The sequence below is a fragment of the Equus quagga genome, chromosome 1 (genome assembly GCF_021613505.1).
Source record: "Equus quagga isolate Etosha38 chromosome 1, UCLA_HA_Equagga_1.0, whole genome shotgun sequence".
Lineage (NCBI taxonomy): Eukaryota > Metazoa > Chordata > Mammalia > Perissodactyla > Equidae > Equus > Equus quagga.
The window spans coordinates 48,011,130-48,034,591 of record NC_060267.1 but is presented as its reverse complement, the minus strand read 5'-3'; the positions used below and the strand labels follow the sequence as shown (position 1 = coordinate 48,034,591).

Here is a 23,462-nt window from a genome sequence, read left to right as displayed (position 1 = left end):
AAGAGGAATTGTGGGAGCCACCTGTGAGAGGGAACTGCAACTCAAGTGTGACTCCCTGAGGAGGTAATACTATGACAAACACATGAATTAGGTGAGGAAATTAGTAATGTAGATAAATGGAGAACATTTCTCATAGAGCAAATAACTAATAAAATTTCCTATTGAAGAAGCATGCCTGACATACCTAAGGACCAGCAAGGAGGCTGATATGGTTGAAGCAGAGTGAATGAAGGGAATAGCGCTAGAGCATGCATTCTCAATAGAGGTGATATCACTGACAAGGGGACAAAAATTGATTCTTGAAGGTATTGAAAAGATCCTTAATTTTAATGTATAAAGCACAGATATATGTAAAGTACATAAAGAATGGTGTAGCATATTTGTGGTTTTGAATTTTCATGGGAATGGGTTAAGAAAATATGTCTGTAAAGGCTCCTTAGTGAGTTGAGGTTGGGGGTGATAATGAAAAAAAATGTTGAAAACACTGTACTAGAGGATAAGATGTAAGAGGTGACAGGGCTCAGATCATCCAGACTTTTGTAAGGCTTTATCTTCTTCATGGAGAAGCACGGAGAGCAACTCCTAGGTTTGAACAGATGAGTGACATGATCTGACTATATTTTAATGGTGTCAATTTGGCTACAGACATGAAATACAGAGATTAAAGTATGAAATAGGGAGGTCCTTAAAATAACTCTGGCAAGAGATGATGGTGGCTTGGACCAGGGTAAACAGTGGAAATGGTGAGAAGTGATTGGAGTCTGGCATATTTTGAAGTTCGAGTTAGCAGAACTCTTTTATGTAAAATGTTGTCTGAGAAAGAAAGAAAAAGGAGTCAGGAAGTACGATTTTTGCTTTGAGGAACTGGAAATGTGTTTCTATTAAATGAGTTGAGAAAGAATATGCATGAAGTGAGTGTGGGATAGAGAGATTAGGAGTTTGTTTTTAGGTTGGACATGTCAAGTATGAATTATCTATTAAACATATAAGTGGAACTGTTGAATAGGAACTCAGATATCTAAGTTCTGAGTTAAATGGTGAGATTTCGGCTAGAAAGTAAAAAATTGGGCTTTTCAGATTATATGTTGTGCTTAAAGCAAAGGGACTGATAGTGTCACCAAGGAAATTAATGTAGATACAAAAAAGAGAAAGTCCAAGGACTGAGTCCTGTGACACTCAGAGGTTAAGAAGAGTGGAAATCAGCAGTAAGGCTGAAAGGCATAGCAACGAGATAAGAATAAATATCCTAAGAAAATGTATTGCCTTGGGTGCCAAGTGAAGAAAAGTTTTCCCTGAGGCAGGAGTGATCCACTGTGTCTAAAGCTGCTGCTAATTCAACTACTATGAGAATTTGTTAATGGATTTACAAAATGTGAAATAGTTTCAGCATGCCATTGGGGCAAAGATCTGATGTGACAGATTTAAAACAAAATAGAAGGAGGAATTTGAAGCAGTTTTACTATAATGCAGCCAGATGTTTTGTAAATGTTTGTTTTCTGATAGTGGTGAATTGTGCTTCTTGAATCTGAGTATCATATGCATTATCAATCCTGAATAAAATCAGTTGTGGTCTCTTCTGTTACTTGTCCTCATTTTTCCTGTCTTTCCATCCTGGAAATTTTAACCTTCATGTCTTAGTATCTTTTGTAGTTTCTACAATTTCTCTTTTCTTCGATTGTTCTTTCAATTCACTTACTTTCTTTGTAAACATTTTTAACCTGTTCTTCAACCACTCCACTGATTTTCACTGGAAAGATTTTGCTTTAATTTCTAGAATTCCTATTTGTGACTTTTCCAAATTTCTCTGCCTCCTCCCAACCTCGACTCTTAGACACTAACTTCTTTTTCAATGTGTTTATTTCTATCTCTTATATTTTATTGACTTTAAATAATTATAGTTTATAATCTGTATTCAACAATTACATCATTCACTTTTATTTTTTAACATGACTTGCAATTTTCAATTGTGGCTTCCAAATCCTACACAGCTGGTTTGAGAATATCTCTAGAAGTTTTCTATTTCTATTTTTTATTCATATATTATAATTATAATTTATATTTATAGTATTGTATTTGTATTTTGCCACCAATCTTCACAAAATTTCAATCTTCCTGATGGTTTATAGGAGATTCCCCATCCCTCATGCCTTGTTTCTTATTTTTCTATTTGTTATTTATGCTGAATATCTAAGAAGAGGAGAAGGGTTCAGACTCAAACTCTTCAATCATTACATGCTGCTTGTTCTAGTTGCTGTATTATATGAGAATAGCAGCTGTTGAGATGAAGACAGATTTAACAATACACACAAAAACCATCATTTCCCCAATATACTCCCAGGAACCCTAGTTATTTTTGTTTGGAAATCTTGTCTTTGATCCTTTAATTTCCTGTTTAGACTTATTCTCCTATACTTCTAGTTGGTGATTTTCTCCTCAAAAAGTTTGGTGATTCTTATTTGTCTATTCATATTAGTAACTGGCACTTTAAATCTAGGCAATGTTTTTCTATCATGGAATAGTATTTCTTTAATTTGTTAACTAATTCAGGTACTATGCAAAGAAGGTTATCTCTGACAATATTAAAATCATGGGAAAAACTATGTAGCTGTACGGGGTATGTGGATATCTTATATTCTGACTTCTGGGATTTTCATACCTCCTGCAGGTGGTCATAACTGGTGGCATGCTACTCTCTTCACCCAACTTAGCACAAAATCTGATACCTCCTAAGCCAAAAATCACATTGCAGAAAGCCTTTCCCTTAGAGCCACAGTAACAGGGAAAAGTCTCTTGCTTTTTATTTTTCAAGGTTCAAAAAGAGATTGCTGGCAAGATGATGGTGTGGGAGGACTGTGAACTCACCTCCTCCCACAGACACAGCAAATTTGCAACTACCCTTGGAACAATTACCCCTGAGAAAGAACCAGAAACTAGATAAAAAGAACAACCACAACAAAGGACAATGCTGACTGAGGTGGAAGAGGCAGAAATATCTTTCTGGAGAGGAAAAAGCCGCATTCTAGACACAGCACTTCATGACTAGGAGCAATCTTAAGGTACAAAGCATTCCCTGGAGGAGAGGGGATCTGAGTGGGAGAGCTATGCCACAATAAGCAGCTTTTGAATTCAGCCCAACCAAGATGAGTGTCATAACTGGCTCTGCTGGCTATTATCAACAACAAAGGGGAATACCCCCAGAAAAGCTGTTGAACATAAAAGAAAGGAAAGCCTGTTCTTAAAGGGCCCATGCTCAAATTTACCCACGTTGGAAAGCAACAAAATATCACCAGAAAGAAAGGTCCACAGTCCTTTGGTGAAAAGAGACTCACTAGATAGGCTCTGGGCACCTCTCAGTGAGGCAGGATGTGGCTGGGACTACCTCCCCAGGGACTAAGACATTAGCCACAGCCATTAATGTGACCTAGTGCAGGCATGCTGACACACACCTTGGAAGATGTCATTGGAGTTCTTTCCCTGATCTGTTAGCACAGGAGTTTGCCCTATCCAGCAGAACACTCATTTAATCCAGCTCACCCAGGGCAGGCAGCCTGCCCTAGAGATGGGCTCTACCCACCAGAAAATCTTCAGGAAATTTGTAGGCCTGCATAGGTAAGGTGTGTGGGACCACTGCAATGAGGTGAATGGGTCCATATTTGCAGGACAGAGAGTATGCTAGGGCTGGACAAGTGTTGGTGGAGTGTGTGGGTGGGGCAGGGTGAGTAGGTCTGCTTCAGTGGGGTGGGGTGTGTGCACAGGGAAAAACTGTCACACCTGTGGCCAGCCCCACAAAGCTGCGTTACTGGGAGGGCTGACAACAGCCTTGCAGGGCAGAGGCCTACAGAAATTCTAAGTCCCTGACCCTGACAACAAGCTATGCTGGGGACCCACTTACTTAACAGGAAAACTGCAGCAGGAATGTGCTGTTAGAGCTTGCAGCTAACTCTACTGGGGCTGTAGCAGCAGCACACAGCTGAGCCTTAAAACCTGCTGGCCAGGGAGACAGTCTAGCATTCTTGTGCACCTGCAGTAAGAGCAACCCTACAATAATAGAAAGACACACATAGCCCACACAGGGGAAATTCCTGGAACATTTGGAACTGGTGATGAGAGGAAAGCACATTGCTGAGACTTATAAAGAATCTCTTACATATGGCCACCTCTTCAAGATAAGGAGATGTAGCTGACCTATCTAAAATATACATATAAGCACAGAGAAACAGGTAAAATGAGGAGACAATGGAAGATGTTCTAAATAAGGGAACGGGAGGAATCCCAAGAAAAAGAACTAAACAAACAGTTTGGATCCCAGGTTCAGACATGGCACTGCTTGGCAAGCTATGCTGTGGTAGACATCCCACATATAACGTAGAGGAAGATGGGCATAGATGTTAGCTCAGGGCCAGTATTCCTCAGCAAAAAGAGAAGGGTTGGCAGCAGTTAGGTCAGGGCTAATCTTCCTAAAAAAAAAAAGAAAAAGAAAAAATATAGATTGCTATTTGTGTAGCTTATTATATAGGAACCTCATGGTAATCACAAACTAGACACCAATAATAAATACACAATAAAATTAAGAGAAAGGAACCCAAACATAATACTAAAGCAAGCCATGAAACCACAAGGGAAGAGAGCACAGGAAGAAAGGAACAAAGAAGAACATCTAAAACATCAAGAAAAAAGTAACAAAATGGCAATAAGTACATACTTATCAATAACTACTTTAAATGTCAATGGAGTAAATGTTCCAATTGAAAGACATAGGGAAGCTGATCAGATGAAAAAGCAAGACCCATCTATATGCTGCATACAAAAGGCATACTTCAGACATAAAGGCACTCACAAACTGAAAGTGAAGGGATAGGAAAAGATACACCATGCAACTGGCAATGAAAAGAAAGCTAGGGTAGCAATACTTATATCAGACAAAATAGACTTTAAGACAAAAACTATAACAACACATAAAGAAGGGCACTACATAGAGATAAAAAGAACAATCCACCAAGAGGATACAAGACTTGTAAATATCTATGCACTCAACATAAAAGCACCTAAATATATAAAGCAATTATTAGCAGACATAAGTGGAGAAACAGGCACTAACACAACGATAGTAGCAGATTTCAATACTCCACCTACATCAATGGATAAAGCACTCAAACAAAAGATCAATTATGAAACATTGGCCTTATATAACACATTAGAAAGGATGGACTTAACAGATAAATATAGAGCATTCCATTCAAAAACCACATAATACATATTCTTTTAGAAAGCAAATGGAACATTCTACAGGATAGATTAGATATTAGCCCACAAAAATGTCTCACAACATTTAAGAGGATGGAAATAATGCCAACAATCTTTTATGAATACAAAGTTATGAAACTAGAAATCAAATACAGGAAGAAAATCAGAAAAGCCACAAATATGTAGAGATTAAACAAAATATAACTGAATAACAATTGAGTCAATGAAGAAATGAAAAAAGAAATCAAAAAATACCTGGAGACAAATGAAAATGAAAATAGGACATACCAAAATCTATGGGATACAGCAAAAGTGGTTCTAAGAGGGAAGTAGACAGCAATACAGGCCTGTCTCAACAAACAAGAAAAATCTCAAATAAACAATCTAAAATTGCACCTAAAGGAACTAGAAAAAGAAGAAAAAATCCCAAATCAGTAGAAGGAAGGAAATAATAAAAATAAGAATAAATGAAATAGAGATGACAAAAAAAAAAAATAGAAAACATCAATGAAGTAAGAGTTGATTCTTTGAAAAGATAAACATAATTGACAGACCTTTAGCTAGACTCACCAGGGAAAAAAAGAGTGGTTTTTGGGGGGCTATGATCTAAGCTCACCTTACCAAGTAATTCCCATGGCTTTATTATGGACCCATGTAAAACTTCAGGCATCTTTTCTGTGCAAGATTTAAATATGCAAAAAATAGTTTTGGAGAAAATTGTGTTAAGAAGCTTTGCTATTATTTTTCTCCATTCTCAACTGTAAGAGGTGCACATATGCAAATGAGATGCTCCAACTTTGGAAGGAAAAGGACATTTCAGTCTCTTCTTCCCCAGGACCCTGTAAAACTTTCATCTTGTCCAAAGTCTAGGAAGTGTTAGAGGTTATCTTGCCAAAACTTGACAATTCCTTTCAAAATTTATGCAATTCCAAAAAAATATAGCATTTATATATGTCCAAAATATCACACTGGGGAAGGAGAATCGGGTTCTTAACCAATAAGAAAAATAACAGTAATCGTAACTTAATTTCCGTAATGGAAATGCATGTCCAGTAAAAAGATTACATTTGTGATGCCTGGATAAAATGAATTTATTGAAACAAGAGATTTTGATAGGTGAAAGAAAGAAGACAAAGTTTTGGAGGTTGAGTTCTCTTGGAAATAAGACTTTATTGAGTGTTTGGGGAAGCAAAATATTAAAAGATCACATATTGGAAACACAATATAGTTAGGATTTATTTTAAGGATCTTCAGGCATTATATTATTTATTCCTCTGAGCAACTCTATTAGGTGGCTATAATTACGGTCATTGTGTCACAGGTGAAGGAATTGAAGCATGAAGTTTTTGAGTAACAATGACTAATATTTAGTGAATAGTTATGTGCTAGGAAGTGCCTTTCAAATAATCTTCTAGTAACTTTACAAATAAGATACTATTTCTATCAGATTTTACAGAAGAGAAAACTAAGCCAGAACGATTCTGTAACTAGGTCACAGGGTTAATACGGTGCGTGTAGGATTTACACACAAGTGGCCTGGTTTCATTGGCCATGTCCTTAAACTTTATCCCGTATTGCTTACTCCTTATTTGTACACGGATCAAGGACCTTGGTGAAAGCCTCCATATGACAATCTTTACCACTGTACAAAGCTATCAGAATTAGGGAGAGGAAAAGAAACTCAACAGGAATTTAAGAAAGTACCAATTTAAAAAAAAAAATTTAATTCTTTTTTTTTTAATTGTGGTAACTGATTTATAACATTATATAAAGTTCAGGTGAACATTGTTATAAGTTTTGACTTCTGTGTAGGATTGCATGTTCACTCCCCAAAGACTAATTACAATCCATCACTGCACACATATGCCTAATCACCCCGTCGGACATTTTCCCTCCCCACTTCCCCACTCACAACCACCAATCCAGTCTCTGTTTCTGTGTGTTTGTTTGTCATTGTTTGAATTTTCTACTTATGAGTGAGATCATATGCTATTTGACATTCTCCCTCTGACTTATTTCACTTAGCATAATGCCCTCAAAGCCCATCCATGTTGTTACAAATGGCTGGATTTCATCATTTCTTATGGCTGAGTAGTATTCCACTGTGTATGTATACCACATTTCTCTATCCATTAGGCCTTTGGTGGACAGCGAGCTTGCTTCTAAGTCTTGGCTATTGTGAATAATAGTGTGATGAACATAGGGGTGCATATATTTTTGTGCATTTGTGTTTTCATGTTTTTGGCTAGATACCCATCAATGGAATAGCTGGATCATATGGTAGATCTATTTTTAATTTTTTGAGGAATCTCCATACTGTTTTCCATAACGGCTGCACAAGTTTGCACTCCTACCAGCAGTTTATGAGGATTCCGTTCTCTCCACATCCTCTCCAACACTTATTGTTTCCTGTCTTTTTAATTATAGCCATTCTGATGGGAGTGAGTTGATGTCTCATAGTAGTTTTTATTTGCATTTCCCTGATAGTCAATGACGTTGAAGATCCTTTAATGTGCTTGTTGGCCATCTGTGCATCTTCTTTGGAGAAATGTCTGTTCACACCTTTTGCCCATTTTTTAATTGAGTTGTTAGTTTTTTGTTGTTGAGATTTATGAGCTCTTTGTATATTTTGGATATTAACTGCTTATCAGATATACAGTTTGCAAATATCTTCTCCCTGTTGTTAGGTTGTCTTTTAATTTTATTGATGATTTCCTTTGCTGTGAAGAAGCTTTTTAGATTGATATAGCCACACTTGTTTATACTCTTTATTGTTTGCCTTAACTGGCCAGACATGGTACTTGAAAATATGCTCCTAAGACTAATGCCAAAGACCGCACTGCCTATATTTTCTTCTAGAAGGTTTTTATGGTTACATGTCTTACATTCAAGCCTTTAATCCATTTTGAGTTAATTTTTGTATATGGTGTAAAATAATGTTCTATTTTCATTCTTTTGCATGTGACTGTCCAGTTTTCCCAACACCATTTATTGAAGAGACTCTCCTTTCTCCATTGTATGCTCTTGGCTCCCTTGTCGAATATTAGTTCTCCATTCATGTGTGGGTTTACTTCTGGCCTCTCAACTCTGTTCCATTGATCTGTGTGTCTCTTTTTGTACCAGTACTATGCTGTTTTGGTTACTATGGCATTGTAGTATATTTTGAAATCAGAGAGCGTGATATCTCCAGCTTTGTTCTTTTTTCTCAGGAACCCTTTGCCGATTTGGGGCCCTTTGTTGTTCCCTATAAATTTTAGGATTCTTTGTTCTAGTTCTGTGCAAAATGTCATTGGAACTTTGATAGGGATTGCATTGAATATGTAGATTCCTTTAGAAAGTACAGACATTTTAACTATGTTAATTCTTCCAATCCAAGAGCATGGAATATCTTTCCATTTCTATGTGTCTTCTTTGATTTCTTTCAAGAATGTTTTATAGTTTTTGGTGTACAGATCTGTCACTTTTTTGGTTAAGTTTATTCCTAGGCATTTTATTCTTTTTGTGCAATTGTAAGTGAGGTTGTATTCTTAATTTCTCTTTCTGCTTCTTTGTTTGGTGTATAGAAACACAACCGATTTTTTTAATGGTGATTTTGCATCATGCAACTTGACTGTCTTTATATATTATTTCTAAAAGTTTTTAGTGGATTCTCTAGAGTTTTTTAAATATAAAATCACATCATCTGCAAATAGTGACAGTTGCACTTCTTCCTTTCCAATGTGGATCTATTTTATTTCTTTTTCTTGCTTGACTGCTCTGGCTAAGACTTCCATCACTATTTTAAATGAGTGAGTATCCTTGTTTCATTCCTGTTCTTAAAAGGATAGCTTTCAGTGTTTCTACATTGAGTATTATATTAGCTGTGGGTTCATCATATATGGCCTTTATTTTGTTGAGGTACATTCCTTCTATACTTGTTTTATTTGGAGTTTTTGTCATAAATGGATACTGAGTCTTGTCAAATGCTTTCTCTGTGTCTATTGAGATGATCATATGATTTTTATTCTTCATTTTGTTGATGTGGTGTATCATGTTGATAGATTTACAGATGTTGAACCATCCCTGCATCCCTGGAATAAATCCCACTTGATCATGTTGTGTGATCTTTTTAATGGATTGTTGTATTCAATTTGCTAGTATTTTGTTGAGGATTTTTGCACCCATATTCATCAGTGATATTGGGTTCTAGTCTTCTTTTCTTGTGTTGGGCTTGTCTGGTTTTGGTATCAGGCTAATGTTGCCTTTGTAGAATGAGTTTGGAATCTTCCCTTCCTCTTCAAATTTTTGGAAGAGTTTGAGAAGCATTGGTATTAAGTCTTCTTTGAATGTTTGGTAGAATTCACTAGGAAGCCATCTGGTCCTAGATTTTTATTATTTGTGTGGTTTTTGATTATTGTTTTGATCTCTTTACTCTGATTGAAATTCGGTATTTCATCTTGATTCAGTTTTGGAAGGTTGCATGATTCAAAGAATTTGTCCATGTCTTCAAGATTATCCAGTTTGTTGGTGTATAGCTTTTTGTAGTAGTCTCTTATAACCTTTTGTATTTCTGAGGTGTTTACTGCAATTTCTCCTCTTTCATTTCTCATTTTATTTATCTGAGCCTTCTTTCTCTTTTTCTTTGGTTATTCTAGCTAAAGGTTTGTCAATTTTGTTTCCGTTTTCAAAGAACCAGCTTTTAGTTTCATTGATTTTTTTTGTCTCTATTTCATTTATTACTGCTCTGAATTTTATTATTTACTTCCTTCTACTGATTTTGGGCTTTACTTGTTCTACTGTTTCCAGTTCCTTTAAGTGTATTAGATTTTTATTTGAGATTGTTCTCTCTTGTTGAGGTAGGCCTGTATTACTATAAACTTCCCTCTTAGAACTGGTTTTGCTGTATCCCATAGATTTTGGCATGTTGTATTTTCATTTTCGTTTGCCTCTAAGTATTCTTTTTGATTTATCCTTGATTTCTTCATTGATTCAATAGTTGTTCACTTATACTTTGTTTAATCTCTACATATTTGTGGCTTTTCTAATTTTCTTCCTGTAGTTGATTTCCAGTTTCATACCTTTGTGATCAAAAAAGATTCTTGGTATTATTTCAATTTCTTAAATGTATTGAGATTCGTTTTGTGGCCTAACATGTGATCAATCCTGGAGAATTTTCCATGTGCATTTGAAAAGAATGTGTATTCTGCGTTTTTTGGATGGAATGTTGTATATATATCTGCTAAGTCCATCTGGTCTAATGTGTCATTTAATGTTTCCTTATTGATCTCCTGTTTGGATGTTTTATCCATTGGTGTAAGTGGAGTGTTAAAGTCCCCTACTATTATTGTGTTACTGTCTATTTCTCCTTTTATATCTGTTAATAATTGTTTTATATATTTAGATGCTCCTATCTTGGGTACATAGGTATTTACAAGCGTTATATCCTCTTATTGGATTGTTCCTTTTATCATTATGAAGTGTCCTTTGTCTCTTAATGCAGTGTTTGTTTTAAAGTCTATTTGGTCTGAGATAAGTATTGCTATCCCTGATTTCTTTTATTTTCCATTTGCATGGAATATGTTTTTCCATCCCTTCACTTTCAGTTTGTGAGTGCCTTTAAGTCTGAAGTGTGTCTCTTGAATGCAGCATATATATGGGTCTTGTTTTTTCATCCAATCAACCACCCTATGCCTTTTGATTGGAGCATTTAGTCCATTGACATTTAAGGTAGCTATTTATAAATATGTACTTATTGTCATTTTGTTACTTTTTTCCTGGATATCTTAGTAGTTCTTCTCTCTTCCTTTCTTCTTCTCTTGACCTCTTCTCTTGTGGTTGATGGCTTTCTTTAATATTATGTTGGGCTTCCTTTCTCTTAATTGTTTGTGTATTGGTTATAGGTTTCTGGTTTGTGATTACCATGAGGTTCATATATAATAATCTATGTATATAGAAATGTATATTGAATTGATTATCTTCTCAGTTTGACCTCTTTGTAGAATTTCTACTCTTTTACTCCTTTTCTCCAACATTTTATGATTTTGATATCATATTTAACCTTTTATTTTGTGTGTATCCATTTCCCTCTTATCATTGAAATAGGTAATTTTAGTACTTTTGCTTTTTGATCTCCATATTATTTTCATAGTTGGTAGATCTGCTACCTTTACTTTCTTTTTGTTGTACCAGTGATTTTATTGCCTTTTTTTGTTGTTGATAATATTCCCATTCCTGTTTGTGGTCTTCTCTTTCCCACTTAATTAAGTCCTTTTAGCATTTCTTGTAAAACTGGTTTCTTGGTGATAAACTCTTTTAATTTTGCTTGTCTGGGAAACTCTTTATCTCTCCTATTCTGAATGATAACCTTGCCAAGCAGAGTATTCTTGATGGTAGCTTTTTTTTTTTTCTCAGAACTTTATGTATATATCATTCCACTCCCTTCTAGCCTGTAAAGTTTGAGCTGTGTAGTCAGCTAATAGCCTTATAGGCTTTCATTTGTACATCACCTGTTGCCTTTCTCTTGCAGCTTTTAGGATTCTGTCTTTATACTTAATTTTTGAAATTTTAATTATAATATACCTTGGCATGGGTCTCTTTGGGATTATCTTATTTGGTGCTCTCTGTGCTTCCTGTACTTGGCCATTTGTTTTCTTCTTTAAGTTAGGAAAGTCTTCAGCTATTTTTTCTTCAAATAGATTCTCTGCCAGTTTGTCTCTCTCTTCTCCTTCTGGGACACCTATAATAGGGTTGTTAGTGTGCTTGATGTTGTCCCAGAGTTCCCTTAGACTGTTCTCATTCCTTTTAATTATTTTTCTTTTATCTGTTCAGCTTGGGTGATTTTTCTTGAGTCTTTCATCCAGCTCGTTGATCCATTCTTCTGTATCATCTAATTTGCTACTAAGTCCCACTAGTGAATTTTTCATTTCCATTATTGTATTCTTCAGTTCTGATGGGTTCTTTTTTATATTTTCCATTTCTTTGTTGATGTAATCACCTTGTTCATTCATTCTTCTCCCAAGAGCAGTGAGCATCCTTATGACTTTTTGCTTGAACTCTTTGTTATGTAGATTGTTTAGTTCTTTTTCTGGGGTTTTGTCATGTTCCTTTGCTTGAAACATTTTCCTTTGCCTCCTCATTTTGCCTTTCTCTGTGCTTATATCTACATATTAGATCAGTCAGCTATGTCTCCTCATCTTGGAGAAGTGGAGACATCTTTTGAGGTCCAGCATTGTGCTTCCTCTTCATCCTCAGTTCCAAGAGTTCTCAGAGTGACCCCTGTGTCAGGTACATGTGTCCTTATATTGAGGGCGGGGTTTCTCTTGCTGCAGGTGCCAAGAGAGTGTAGGTTGTCCTCCTGACTAGCTGGTGGTAGTGCTCAGCTGCATTTGGCTTCTATGGACCCTTCAGTCAGTTTATTGGGTTTGATGAGCCCCAGCACGGTTGGCTTCAAGGTCTCATAGCACATTCCTGTTGCGGTTTTTCTGTTAAGTGAGTAGGCCCTCAGCATACCCAGTTCCTAGGCTCAATGGCTTACAATTGCTGTAGGCATCTGGCCTGCAAGGTTGTTCTCAGCTCTATCAGGATTGCAGCTGAGTGGGGCTCGTCCCAGGCACAAGAGTACCCAATTGTTTCAGGCTTTGGAAGGTGGAGCCAATCCCCTATGTGGCTGTTTGAGAAACACAGGTCTTCTGGTTGATATGCCCCATGGCCCACAGGTCCACACTCACCATCAATACAGTCCTGGTTCATGCACACATTCTGACCCCTTGGAGTGGACCCTGCCACTACACTGATGATGCCCCCACATCCTCCACCCTCTCTTCATGCATGCCTTGCCCCACTTGCCCACCTGCAAAGGATCCAAGCACCCAGTCTATGCAGGCCAAAAAGTTGCCTTAGGGCTTGCTGTTGGGTGGGGGTAGTCCCTAGGGTGGGCTGCCTGCTTTTGCTGAGCTTGATTAAATAAGCACTCTAGTAGATGGGGCAGGCCCTAGGCTAATATAGCAGGGAAGAACTCCAATGGGATCTGCCAGCATCTGTGACAGCCTGCCTGTAATAGGTCACAATAATGGCTGATGCCAGTGTCTCAGTCCCTGGTGAGGTCTCACCTCTCACTGAGATGCACCCAGAGCCAATTGGGTGAGTCCCCTTTTGACCAAATGGCAGTGCCCCTTTCTCTCTGGTGATTTTAGGTTGCTTTCTGAAATGGCTGAGTTTGTGTATGAGTCCTTTAAGAGCTGGCTTTTTTCTGCTTATGTCTGCTAGCTTTCTTAGGGATATTCCCCGTCATAGTTAAGAGCCAGCAAAGCCCAGATATTATGACTCTCATTTCAGTTGTCCTGAGTCCAAAGGATGCTTATATTGGTAACACTCCCCTGCTCAGGTCCCCCACTCCTCCAGGGAAGGCTGTGTACTGTAGGATTGCTCCCAGCCAGCCTGCTGTGAAGCTTGGTAGCTCATCAAGGTGGCTTTTTTCTTTCTAGACAGGAATGTCTGCCTCTTCTACCTCAGTTAGGACCGTCTCTTGTGGTAGGGGTTTATTTTATCCAGTTTTCAATTCTGTCTGAGGGGTAATTGTTCCAAAAATATTTGTAACTTGGTTGTGTTCATGGGAGGAGGAGAGATCAGAGTCTGCATACATTGCCAACTTGATACCTTCCATCTTGGAAACCCCCAATTTTTGTTCTATCTCCTAATATATTTCTTTTACAAACTTATCTATCTCATGAAATATAATGAGGAAAATATTCCTATGGGTATTATGATAAATTATCAGTGAATCTACATTTTCTTCCTCTAACCACTATGAGAAGAGTATATTTTCAGACAATCAGTGATAGGTCTGGCAACAAGACTTCTTCTGACAATACAATGTCAGTGGGAGCATTAAGAGGTACATTCTACTTGCCGCTCACAGACCTGCTCATCGTTAGATAGAAGGTCATGTACCAAGTAACCCAGAGTATTCTGAAAATAAAATATATAAAAAAGGTCTGAGCTTAAACTATGGTCTGGAGTCAAGCTTATATACTCCAGACTACATCATCTAAAACCCAGCCAGATGCCAAATGAGTGAATGAGAAATGAGTGCTTATGTTTAAATGTCAGTGCCAACTTGGGTTTTTGTAACACAACTGTAGGAATTAGTTACAGCTGCCATTTACATATCACATATATATATATAATTAATTTGAGTATTTATATATTTTCTTTATATGAATATAAAGAAAGAGAATAGAAAGTATAAATAATATGTATATATTCAAAGAGATAAATGAATATGAAATATTAATTTATTCTGCAAATAATAATCAGATACAAGCTCTCTCCCTCTTGTAATTGAATTGTGGTAGAAATATCTCTAAATCATTGTAAAATTACTAAGCTTTATCTCAAATTCTCTCAATAATTAGCTGTTTGACCCACCCAAATATTTTTATTATTTCAATTCTTGTTTTCTTCATTATTTAACATTTTAGTTTTTCATCAAAGTATTTTCTAAGCATGATAATAAAGAGTCAGATGGAGGAAGATAGAAATTTAATAAAACAAGATACCTTCTGAAATATCTGAAATACAGTAGAGAAAAAATCATACATGTAAAAAATATCAAAGGACACTGATTATCACCCAATGAAAATGCTAATCTCCACCAAAAATAAATCTACTCATTGATATTGCTGCACTAAAACAGATTCAGAAGATACACGTTGGTCCCAGGAAGTGGGGCAGATCCAAATGTCTCTTGTTACAGCAACCTTGTGAGTGTTGCATAGTAACCTTGACTACCTATTAACAACTTATTGCTCTCATGTCCAAATCTATCCTTCACTGCCTGTCCTGAGATAATGGAGCTGGATCCTGTAAACTTTTCTCCTTTGTCAGCTTGTATGATGTTAAGTTTTGTTAGTGAAAGGCACTGAAGAGACATTGCAGGAGATCGGGCTCTTCCTCATGGCTTTATGCTGTTTTCTCTCCTTTAGTTACTATGGTGTGGCTGCCAGCAGCATGTATGCACGAAGTCCTGTGGTATCCACCCTCCAGCAAGTTTTTGTGTGTAGTCTCATCCATAGTTCCCTGTCCTCCAGCTCCTACCTGCTGACACTCTGGCAATGAGGTCTTCCTGCTTGTCAGTCACAGCCTGAGATCTATCTTCACCAATTTCAGCCTGCTGACTGAGGAACCACTGTGTCCCAGGGCAATCCAGTGAACATGTCTTCCATGGAGTTATCTGCAGCCACACTCTTTTCAATGATATCTGAAACCCATCCTCAGGGAGTAACCTTGGTGCAGAGTGATTCCTTCTGTGGATACTCTCCATTAATCCTAAAGTATTCTTTGTAATTTTCTTTTGCCTCCTCTTACTAGGCTACTCCTTATAAACAGTTAATAATGCTTTATGTCAAACTTTCCTTGATTTCTGTCTCCTGACTCGATTCTTACTTATATACCCTACCACTCCAGGTTGTTCTGTTCTCTTTTCAGCATCTTCAAAGACTAGGACAAATTATTTAATTTGAAAACATGAGGGGAATTATTCAACTTATTGTAGATAGAAATAACATTTCTTGATATTATGATTTACAATTTATACATGATTTACTTTAATAAATAACAGAAGCTTAAGAATTGTATAATATGTACCTAGGTATATATTTTAAGAATTAATATACATAAATATTTCAAAATAATTCCAATATGAAGGGTAAAGCCTCACACAAACTATGGACTCTAGGTGCTTATGATGCAATAATATAGATTCATTGCTGGTAACAAATATCCATTCTGATGAGTGATATTGATAATGGGGGCGGTTATGCATGTGTGGGCCCAAAAGGATATGGGAAATCTCTGTATCTTCCTCTTAATTTTGTTATGAACCTAAACCTGCTCTAAAATATAGTATCTTAAATAATTACAAGAAAATAATTGTATGGCTTTTGAAGAAACTACAAATATGTTCATTATTGATGGTGAGAGTAACATTATACCAAATTTAGGTAAGCTAAATTGCCTGGTGCTTACAAACATATATTTTTATTTCCAAACAGGATGCAGAAGAAAGTGTGTTTTTCTGATAATTAAAATATGCACAGTTATTGTCTCTCTCTAAAGATACTGGGAACCTGAAATACAAAGAATAATACGTCATTAATATTGATAATCAATAACTTCCTATTTTGATCAACAAATATATTTAAGCCAATAGTCTCATATCTAAATCTGAAGATTTCCCATATATATTTCTATGGAAACACTTAAATAATTGTGTTTATATAATTGTTGATATATTTCTTTTTTTCCTTCTAAGATTAATTCCTTCAAGGCAAAATATGAGTTCTTAAGAAACTTACAGTTTGGAAGAGAAAGTTGAGCCATTTGACCAAACCCATGAATTATTACTGGTTCTGTGGGAGAGTGCAATCCACGAAAAAACACTCAAGGAGATCAAAAAGTTCTATGAGGAAAGAAATTTTACTAGAATTCAAATAAAAACTTTTATACTATTTTGGATTTTGTAATAACAAATAAAGTTAATTCTCTCCTATTTTATAGAGTCTTTCAATTTACAACATAATGTTACACACTGGACATATTATAAAAATGCATTATGACAAAATGAGGAGGATACATTGAAACAATAACAATTTCAGGGCTCTGAAAACTGATCAAAGTTTAATAATAATTTGTGAATTACTTATTCTTGGAAAAATGAACATTAAAATAGTTATGCTAAATATTTTATGTATGTTCAAAAATTATGTAGAGACAAGAAATATGTAAAAAAGACCCAAATTAGATTTCTAGTGTTCAAGTGAAAATGGAGGAAACTTCTAATCTTTTTGCCTAGGACTGATCCCACACCTGGACTCCTGCCCAGGCCAGCTCAGAGAGCAAGAAGAATTGTAGTTTTTACAATTTGGATAAGGCTGAAAGAAATCAATGATGTTGCTGATACAGGGCAGATTTGATTATCAGAGGGGAATGGATCACTAAATAGCCCACTAATATTTCACTTCACTGTATGGTTGAGACTGTATCATATATGGGTAAAACCTCATGCTGGTAAATGACACCTTGGGGGAGGAAAGAAAACCTTATTTTTTTAGCATTTGTTGATTTCTGTAGTGCAAAGACACCCACAATGGTCATTTCAAGTCACCAATGTCAAATCATAAATGCAATTGAGAAAGGAAGAGCATACTGGGTGTTCACAAACCAGGTTTCAGTACAGCATTGTTAGAAGTACTACCAAGACCACAGAGGAAGGGGAGAAGAAATGGAGCTACATTGGTGCTAAGTTTCTACGTTTTACTGGAATTTAGTCAGAATTAACTTGAGTAGGTAGTGATCAGTTAAAGATATATTTGTAATATTTGCAGTGACTGCTAAAAAATAATTTCAGAGATATAGCCAAACTATCAACAAAGGAATTAAAATGGAACACTAAAATAATGTGTTTAACACAAAAGTTGTCAGGAGAGGTAGAAGAAAAGAACAAAAGACACAGGCATAGAAGAAATGCCTAACTGGCAGACCTAAATCCAACTATGCCAACAACTACATTAAATATGAATGAATAAACATTCCAACCAAAAGACAGAAATTGTCATACTGAATAAAAAAGTATGATTCAGGGGCTGGCCTCAGGGCTTAGTGGTTTAAGTTCAGCGCACTCTGCTTGGTGTCCCAGGTTCGGTTCCTGGGTGTGAACCTAGACTACTGTCATTGGAAAAAAAAAAGGTAAGATTCATTGGTAAGCTCTCTATAACAAACACACTTTAGATTCAAAGGCATAAATAGGCAAAGGAAAACGATGAGAAAAGATATACCCTATAAACAGTAACCATAATGAGTAGAAATGGCTATTCAAATATTAAACAAAGTAGCTGTTAAAGCAAGAAATACCATTAGAAATAAAAAGAAACACTTCAAAATGTTAAAGCTGTCAGTACAAGAGGAAAATAAAACAATTATAAACATATATTTACCTAACAATCGAACTCTCAAACACATTAAGTGGAAACTGACAGAATTAAAAGGAGAAACAAACAATTCAATAATTACTGTTGGAGATTTAAAAGCTCTTCCCTCGGTAAGTGATAGAACAACTAGTCAGAAAATAAGAAAGACAGTAGAAGACTGTAAAAACACTATGAATTATTTTTACACATCCGACATATACAGAAAGTATTTTAGGTGTCAATCATTTAAAAGCATTGAAATAATTCAAAATATATTCTCTGAAGACAAAGTGATAAATTAGAAATGCATGATTCCATTTATATAAAGCATCTTTTAATGCAGAAAATAACATGAGAGGGTCATTTTGTCATGCAGGTAAATTTCAATTTCTCATTCTGGATGATGGTTACACTTGAAGAAAATTCAGTACGCTGTTGGATATAGTATGTGCATTTATCTGTGTGTATATTATACCTCAATAAAATTATCATAAGAGAATATGATGGAAATATGCAAATACGTTTAAAAATAGACAAAGTGGAAGAAATTCTAACAAATATAACTTGTGAAAACTAAAACAAAAAGAAATAAAAATACTAGAATTGCCTTACAACATCTTTTAGAACTTTATCTGTTATTCAAAAAACTTTCCAGTCAGGTGCAGACCATTTTGATGTTGCTTAAGTAATAGGTGAAAAAAATATATAATGTCAATTTTATAAAATCTCTTGTAGGACAGAGAAAAGAGAAAACACTTGCAACAAGATGAATGAAGCTAATGAAATATGTCTTGCGTATTTTTTATGAGAACATCACATAAAAGGAAATTACATGTCAATGTCAATCATAAAGTGATATAAGGATTCCAGCAATATATAAAAATAATGAAATATGACAAAAATAGATTTATTGAAGCAATATGATGTTGGATTTACATTTGAAACTCCATAATATTAATCACATTAACTAAGTAAAGAAGATAAAATGATCTGGTCATTGTGATGCAGAAGGCCTTGATAAAATTAAGATTCATGCTTGCTTACAAAAAGAAAAAGCAAAACAATCTTTAAAAAAGATAGAAATAATGAAGAAACATCCATACAAATTCCTAGACAAGACAAGACAACTTTGAAAAAGAAGAACTAATGTAACTAATGCAAATTTATTGTGAAGAAAAAAAGAGTGCTTAATGTAGGGATTTGGCATGAAAATAGATAACCAGATCAATAAAACAGATTAGAAAGTGAAAAACTATACCCACTCGTATCTGGAATGCAGATTTCAACAAACATGCAAACTCATTAAGTGGAGAAAGTATATCTTTTCAACAAATGCTGTGGAAACAATTGACTATCAATATTCAAAATAAAATAATATAATGATAGTTATTATTATTATTATTGTTTTATCCACACATCACATTATATACAAAAATAAGCACAAAATTGGTTATAAAAGTATAAACTATGAAAGTTCAAGAAGATAAATTGTCTATATAAAGAAAATTAGAGCATAAATATGTGTATATATAGCTTTATATATAAATATAAAGTTACTTATGAAAAAAGATCAGTTTTGCTATAAATAATGCTCCATCATGTAGATAATGATGTAGAAAATTATAAACTTCACTTCCATCTCACAGCATCACAAAAGATAAATTCCCAGTGGATTATAGATCTAAATGTAAAAGTTGAAAAATAAAATAAAAAGATAGAACTTAGAGGGTAATGTAGGAGATTATCTTCATGAAGTTTAACTACTGTCTGAAATTGGCCCAAAATAATCACTAACACTCAAGATGATAAATTGGATTTTGATAACATTAATAAATTCTGATCATTAAAAGACTCCAATATGAGAGTGAAAATGTAAGTCACAGAGTCAAAAAAGCTACTTTCATCTCATGAAATCAAAAATGACCTCATATCCAAAATGGAACAACTTCTAGGAAAGGAAAAGACAGACACCACATAGGAGAAATGGCTAAGAGACACAAACAGGCACTTCTCATTCTCACACAAAAAAATATTCTAATGATTAAGAGACCAGAAAAATGTGTTCAATCTAATAGTGACCAGAAAAATGCCTATTAATGTTATAAAGATACTGTTATATAACAATCAGACTTATAGTATAATAGACATAATTTTTACACAATATGTAAATGTTATAAATACAATATATGTGTAAAAAGACATACACAAGGATTTTCATAAAATAATTACTCATAATACCCACATATTGAAAAGCAGCCTTGGGGCTAGCATGGAGCACAACGGTTAAGTTTGCACATTCTACTTTGGCAGCCCAGAGTTCACTGGTTCGGATGCTTGGTGTGGATCTACACACCACTCATTAAGCCATGCTGTGGAGGCATCCCGCATACAAAATAAAGGAAGATTGGAAACAGATGTTAGCTCAAGACCAATCTTCCTCACCAAAACAAAAAAAAAAAACAACCAAATTTCTATCTCAGTACAATAGATTAAAAAATGTCATAATAATATAATACAGAAGTGAAAATTAACAAACTACAGATAAACGTAATGATATGAATGTATTATAAAATATCTTATGGGAGTAAAAGGAGACACACATAAAAATGTATACTGAATGCTCCATTTATATAAAGTTTAAAAGTAAGTAAAGATAATTTATTATATTAAAAATCAGAATACAGGTCAAGTACGGAGGAAAGAGAAGTGATGAGAGTACTCTTAGGGGTGGGGCTGCTGGGGGCTAGAAACGTCTATTTCATGATCTGATTTGTAATTACAAAATTTACAGTTTTTTCACTTGCAGTCAACCTGCACAATGGTGACATGTTTAGTTTCCTTGATGTATGGTAAAACTAAATAGCAAAATTTATTTTAGAAAGCAACCAGTTATAGAAACATGGTTTTCTATGAAAAGCAAGAACTGGAATTTATCACATGTGCATTAGTGATATAAACATATAAATAAAATATTGTAAAATCAAACAAGGGAATAGTAACAGACTTTAAAATAAAAACTTACAAATATGTACAAAAATATGGATGATTTTCACAAATATAATATTGACTAAAATTAATTAATTAATAAATTAATATAATGTTGGAAACCTTTAAAATCTTACCATTTCTTCTTCATTATCTATATAAAGCAGGTTAGAGTTCTTAGAAGCACAGGCCATCAGACTCTCATTCCATGCTTTTCTTTCAATACTAATGTAATAGCAATTGTTGGAATATGTTAACCACTCCTCTGGACAACGATGACAGTGATATACTGAAGAAAAATTATGAATTATTATTCAAAATAATTTGAATTTTAAAAAGTGAAAATTGACTTACATATTTGCATAGGTAGAAATATATATGTATGTAACTTATCTATGTATCCTCGTAGGCTGTTATATATAAAAGAAAACACACTCATGCACACACTCAGAGAGAGGGTCAGCCTCTAATCTCCTAATTTATGTGCTTATGTAAAGCAAAAACACAAACAAAAATATCTGCTCTATACATGTGCTTAAATTCAACAAACAAAACCATGTTTTTAGAATAGTAAAATTGTTTGTCTCTTATCGGTAGAAAATTTGAGCCAGTTAGCAACAATGGGCATGGTGATTTTGAATGAATTTTCTTCATATTGTTGAAGAAAAAGGAAGACTGTCCTATAATTATTATATATGAACATGTATTACTTGATTTTGTAACTCATTGTCTCTCCAAAAATCTATTATCATTTTTAATTAGCCTAAGATAGAGACAAAATAAAAATATAGTAATATCAGGACTTTGAAAATCATATATACCTTTCTGATTCCTTGTTATCCAGGATAAATTGCTCTGCTCCATGATTGCAATAGCTAGAAAAATTAAAGTAATTTTTATTTAAAAAAATAATCTAAATAATTCATAATTTTAGTTTCTTACTTTGAAATTTGGTGCATTGTTTAGAATTCGAATAATCTGGAAAAATATGATTTTACCAAAAAATAATAGAGTAATGAAGTCTGGGGAAAATATTTCAAAGCCTCAAGAATCAAACTTCACCATCTCTTACAGTGTTTGCTTTAATCAATCTCAAAAATTAATTTATATTTCTTGACATGGTCTTTCAGTCTCCTAAATGTGTCTTTGAGTTATGAAATCAGAATATATATATATATATATACATAAAATGCTCTACGATAATTCTGTTATTTATACTTTTGACAAATTCAGAATAATCATTCCACATTTAGTCTAAATGCATACATTCAAATGAGATTTCTAGTATATAATATTGAAAATGTTTAGAGGCACTGACGATCACTAAAGTGAAAAATTTCCTTATAATCTTTCAAAAATTTACTTACGAGGAGTAACTGTCGTTGTTACCACAGCAGACAGCAAGACAAGGAAGGTGATTCCCAGGATCCCAGCAATGAGCTTCCCTGGAGGTGGTGGTAAATCTACAGAGAAAGACAAAAACACTGAGAAAACAGAGATGGAGATAATTGTTTAGACAGTTTGGATACAAAAGAACCCACATGCACAGGGGATCATATATATAAACTTGGAACCCAAACCCAGAACTACTATTCTAATCTTACTCTCAGAATATACCATTGTGTTTTCAGTAAACATAATGCTCCATGAGTTGTTGGTCAAAGACTCTAAATATTACCAATGTCTGCATAAAATCAGTCTTCAGATTTTATATTAGAATATCATTTTTCAGCTTCAAGCTTGATCTTCACAAGTGAAAAATATGTGAGCTTATTCTCTACTCTTTTCCCACTTCTCTGCACCCCTGCTGCACTTCCTATTATATGATGTGTCTATTAAATGTTTTACCTTTGCAGTGGTCCTTCTTGTCATTCCCTTGAAGATCCTGAGAGGCATTGTGAAGATTTAATTCAGCATAGGTTATTTCCTGCTCAGTTACTGAAATGGAGCTCTTAGGACCCTTAGGTTTCATTTGCTGTTTCTTTGAGTCTTTAACAAGATTCAGTTCTGCATAGGTTACTCTTTGATTATTCATATCTGCAGCGAGGTGATGTAAAGGACTGTGCTCTATGAAAACTCTACTTGAGTGTTTAATAGATGGTGTATATAACAACAAGATGCCTAGTATAGGCAAATGGGTGGAGTGTGAGGTGAGTAATAGTACTCATTTTGCAGTTGAACAGCGTAAAATTCTGGTTCTAATTTCCTTTGAGCTTTAAACAGGTGCTTCATGATGGAATAAGTAGTTTATAAAATGATTTTCTATGTTTGACACAAGATTATTGGTTA

The 23,462-nt window shown here is 34.8% G+C and overlaps 2 protein-coding genes across 2 annotated transcripts in view; both read right to left on the bottom strand.

Annotated features, from left to right (window-relative positions):
* The window catches only part of LOC124242329 (NKG2-A/NKG2-B type II integral membrane protein-like), a 32,989-nt gene extending 17,445 nt beyond the window's left edge, over positions 1-15,544 (bottom strand). The window contains exon 1 of the mRNA XM_046667301.1: positions 15,319-15,544. Within this exon, the coding sequence (XP_046523257.1) occupies positions 15,319-15,544 (226 nt within the window). The remainder of the gene's footprint in view (positions 1-15,318) is intronic.
* A 684-nt stretch (positions 15,545-16,228) lies between these two features.
* Positions 16,229-23,208, bottom strand: LOC124242266 (NKG2-A/NKG2-B type II integral membrane protein-like). The gene is made up of 6 exons (XM_046667172.1): positions 23,022-23,208; positions 22,541-22,636; positions 21,995-22,048; positions 21,311-21,462; positions 16,578-16,681; positions 16,229-16,349 (listed from the first exon to the last, which is right to left on the bottom strand). The coding sequence occupies exons 1-6, from the start codon at positions 23,206-23,208 to the stop codon at positions 16,229-16,231; spliced, it is 714 nt and encodes a 237-aa protein (XP_046523128.1).
* Positions 23,209-23,462: the final 254 nt, after the last annotated feature.